The sequence below is a fragment of the Cyprinodon variegatus genome, unplaced genomic scaffold (assembly GCF_000732505.1).
Source record: "Cyprinodon variegatus isolate N-32 unplaced genomic scaffold, C_variegatus-1.0 Scaffold900, whole genome shotgun sequence".
Lineage (NCBI taxonomy): Eukaryota > Metazoa > Chordata > Actinopteri > Cyprinodontiformes > Cyprinodontidae > Cyprinodon > Cyprinodon variegatus.
In genome coordinates, this window is record NW_015151353.1 from 95315 (window position 1) to 99753 (window position 4439).

At 37.7% G+C, this 4439-nt stretch overlaps 1 protein-coding gene across 1 annotated transcript in view; it reads right to left on the reverse strand.

Annotated features, from left to right (window-relative positions):
• slc15a4 (solute carrier family 15 (oligopeptide transporter), member 4) overlaps positions 1–4439 on the reverse strand; it is a 47653-nt gene that overhangs the window by 24904 nt on the left and 18310 nt on the right. Inside the window, exon 7 of the mRNA XM_015397965.1 lies at positions 2516–2674. Within this exon, the coding sequence (XP_015253451.1) occupies positions 2516–2674 (159 nt within the window). The remainder of the gene's footprint in view (positions 1–2515; positions 2675–4439) is intronic.

Below are 4439 nucleotides of genomic sequence, written 5' to 3' on the forward strand. Positions count from 1 at the left end.
AAGGAAGGTAGTTGTCTGAGAATAAGCAAAGAGGCCCTCTGTGACTCTAGAGAACATCCAAAGCACAGGTGTGAAAATCTGCACCAGCAAAATTAGTTTTACTCCACTGTTTAAATAAAGTAAACCGAATCCCGCTTTCAGTCTGACGGACAGGCCAGTGTTGTTATGAAAAAAGTGGAGCTAAATACAGGTAGCAAAAAAGAGGGGAGATCTTCCCATCTATTGGTGTTTAATGTTGGGAAAATAACTAAGCATCCAGCACTACAATTTAGAACTGTGGTGTCCAAATGTTTCACCACATGGGTCAAAATCATTAGTTACTGGCAGGCCAATCTTTTAGTTAACTTCAAGGTAGAAAGGTTTCTTTGTTGTTGTATGTAATTTTTTTACGTTATTCTTTAGCACTTTGAGATTTTAAGAATGTAAATCGCATTAGAAATATATGATTTTTATCATTATGGCATTTTACATGTAAAGGAGTGTGCAACCACAGGTTATCCAAAATCTGAAATAAGATTTTGAACATTTACCTTGATAAAAGAACCTCATCCAGTTTTTTTTTTATTATCTAGGGTCTGTTTGGGAAAAAACAAACAACAAAACAAACAAAAAAAGGAGAAAAAACATTGTATATTTTCACCGATAACAACAGCAATAGCGTTATTCTTTCTTCAGAATTGCTTGATTTATAAAGCGAAAATTACTAAGTTATTTAAAAGCAGATTTCTGTAAAATTCAATAGATGAATGTGATCCTTTTTAGCAGAGAATAAATGCAATTTTTAAAGTGTAGCACTTGGGAAAAAAAATGTCAAAATTGCATTGGACCAAAAATTTTCCACTGTAAGAAGATTCAAATTTTTCAAAGACTAACGGGGCTCAAAATCCGTCCAGGAGCTGAAAACTCTGGAAACTACTGATGTATGTTCACATGTTAGAATACCTCACTGAAAGACCAAAACTGTATCCAATTGAAACTGTGCAGAGTCAGGAAAAATGATGTTACAGACACTTTCCATTCAGACTGACGGAACTCTTCCAAAATTAGGCAGAAACCTTTAGTCCAGAGCTGCATTAAGCTAAGGGAGAAATACCTCCACAGTCTTTCAGCTGTAAATGTAGCATGAGACGGTTTTACAAGGTAATAAACAGGGACCAAATTCAATTACATCTACTTCGTGTTGCTTTATTACATGAAATTAGGGCTGCATTATTAACATTTATTTTGCTAATCGAGTAATTTGTCAGTTATTTTTTTTGATTAATCAATCAATAATCAGTAGCAAAAGGTTCCTCAAAGAAGATTTTTTTACAGAATTAAAGGAATAGTACACCCAAAACATGATTAGCCTTCATTTTCTACTCACCCCCATGCTGAACAACACTGGAGTACTTTTTTGATATCTCAAATGCATCTGGAGATCTGGGAGGCTTCTTGCTGTCTGCTGACATTCAAATAATGGAGGTCTATGGCGGCCGAGGCAGAAGGTCCATAAAAGTCCACAAAAAACGTGTCAATATTCCTCCATACTGCTCGTCCAATGTATTCCAAGTGTCCTGAGTGGGTAGCGTCCATAATTTACTCGAAACGAAGTCATTTAGAATGTTTTTAGAGCATAAACAGTAGTGTATAGGATTTCCTGAAAGCACGCGCCGGCGCGTTCATGACGCTATGGAAGCCGGCAGACCAAACCAGATGAAAGTGCGCATTCAGCGTCTGCTCTGCCGATAATGCAAGCGTAGAAGAAGAAATGTGCTGTTTACCTGTGCAAAGAAAGAAACAACGAAAGAAAAATGTCTGAGGACTTCAGTGCTGAGGAAGAGCTTGAGTTCTTTGCTGAGCTGAATGCGCACTTTCGTCTGGTTTGGTCTGCCGCGGTTTCCGTAGCGTCGTGAACGCGCTTTTAGGAAATCCTATACACTACTGTTTATGCTCTAAAAACATTCTAAATGACTTCATTTCGAGTAAATTCTGGATGCTACCCACTCAGGACACTTGGAATACATTGGACGAGCAGTATGGAGGAATATTGACACGTTTTTTGTGGACTTTTATGGACCTTTCTGTCTCGGGCGCCATAGACCTCCATTATTTGAATGTCAGCAGACAGCAAGAAGCCTCCCAGATCTCCAGATGCATTTGAGATATCAAAAAAGTACTCCAGAGTGTTGTTCAGCATGGGGGTGAGTAGAAAATGAAGGCTAATCATGTTTTGGGTGTACTATTACTTTAAACCAGGTGAAGCTTAAACTTTTCCACTTGAAGAGTTCTGATAGAGAATATCAACTAATGAAAATTTTTTTTTTAAATCTTGAAATGCAAAATGTTTACACATTTTTTTCAATGGTGTTGGTATAATTGCTCCTCTAAGTGGGTTTGTCTGTCAGAAAAGGCATGTTTTACAGTCTATACTCCAGTTAACGATGAATCGCTTACTAATTAGTAGTTAATTCAATTTAACCATTTCAGCCCTACATGAAATCAAAATATAACAGATGATGTCAAACAACTCTACCTGCAATGCTTGCAAAGATTTCGCTGATTCCAATCAGCACATACTGAGGAATCTGCCACCAGATGGGTAGATCTGCAACATGGAAGACAACTTTACCAAGCACCTGGTCTATGGTCCCGTTGGTTTTAACAATTTCGAGCCGTTTGGTCTCCAGAATACCTGAGTGGGCAGAAACAACAAGACAAAATAAATAAAATAAAGACAGAAAAAACATTTACTCATATGAAAACGTGGATTTAAAAATAATTATGTTACTTAAGAGGAAAAAAAAAACATTTAGTAGCAATTCCCTGAGGATATTGCTTGTTTTGTTGACTTCCTACTGCTTCATTAAAATCACATCTGCACACTCTAGCTAGGGCAGTTAATAAACAGGGCACTGCAGACAGTTCAATAATCACAACTAAGCGGTTGTCATGGTTCGGCGCTTGCTCCTAAAAGCTTCATTCGATAACTACTATCGTGTGACCAGCGGCTATTTTCAGATAACTCCCAGAGACAGCTTCCTATCATAGCCACACTTAATGCTGTATTTGAGGAAAGTTGTAGCCTTGTAATCCGTATATCCAATAATACCAGCCGTCCATCTCAGACAGCATGGCCACTGGATCGCCCAGAGCGAGTCTCACATTATATACAAGCATCCCCTATTTTTGGTATTTTTACCTCAGCTAAAACACATCAGTCACTTCTCTGTGATCCTTGGCATGTTTACAACAAATTTGGTGTTTAATAAGATATTTCTAGCACTTGCAATTCACTGTGGAAAAATTTGCACCTTAAAAAATATATATTCTTAAAAAGCATCATCATCAAAGCTGTGTGACTTGCTCAGAAAAACTCCCTTTCTGCTTGACAATGTGTCAGCCATCTCTACCCTGTGTGCGCGGCCCGGCTCTCCTCAGCCCTCAGACATCTGCCAGCACATGTACAATGAAACCTCCTGAAACTTCGTTGACAAATGTCCAGTTATTTCATACAGGAGGAGGAAGCAGTGATTCCAGCACCGAAGTGGGAAGAAATTGAATGCGTTCAGCTGACTACACATTTTGCAATAGACCTCTTACTGGGATTTTCACTACTTCCCATCAGGTGTTGTGTAAACAACATGATTTCAGCTACCAGGAAGAGAACGGATCAGTTCTGGGGACAGACTTTAAGCCAACTAAAGCTAGTATTCAAACCGTTGCAAGGCAGCCCAAAGTAAAGGCTGTTTCTTAATAAAATTTTGTCTGATGAGCAATTCTTTAAATCATCAATGTCATTATTGTATTTCACATTGTATTGTAATGCCCAGCTGTGATTCTGTTCTTTGCTTTTTACTCCTAAAAACCAGGTCAGACCTGTTTGGCATCCTGGTTATGTATTTACCTTCTGTTCTGTGACCAAAGCGCAGCCTACACCACCATACCAAACCCTTTCTCTTCACTTCCTGAACTCAAAATTGCTTTCTCCGAGATTCTGAATTTATTCTGCCTGAGCTCAAAGCCAAAAAGATTGCATGTTTTTTTTTTTTTTTAAAGCCAAATGTGAAAATAAATACATGAATAGCGTTCAAACATTGAAATGAACATGTTGCTGAAGCATCCCTTATAGAAAAGAGCCTGTTCCCTGCAAAGGGAAATGTTTGCACATTTCATTTTTCTGAAGAGCATTTATTATGATGGAAAAAAGATGCTTTTAGTGGAGTAGAGCAGAATATTTCCAAATTGCTCTAATAAGATGTGTCTTCTCTTCCAAAAAGCATTAAAGCACAAGGATGATCATAAACTCAGTTCACACAGATGTAATTTGGCCACATTACATGCTGTCCATAAATCTTACATTTGGTTAAAAAAACATCCCACTAACTATTATGCTACATATGGTAAGTTTTCAAAAGTTTAGTAAAAAGATAGATAGATAGATAGATAGATAGATAGAT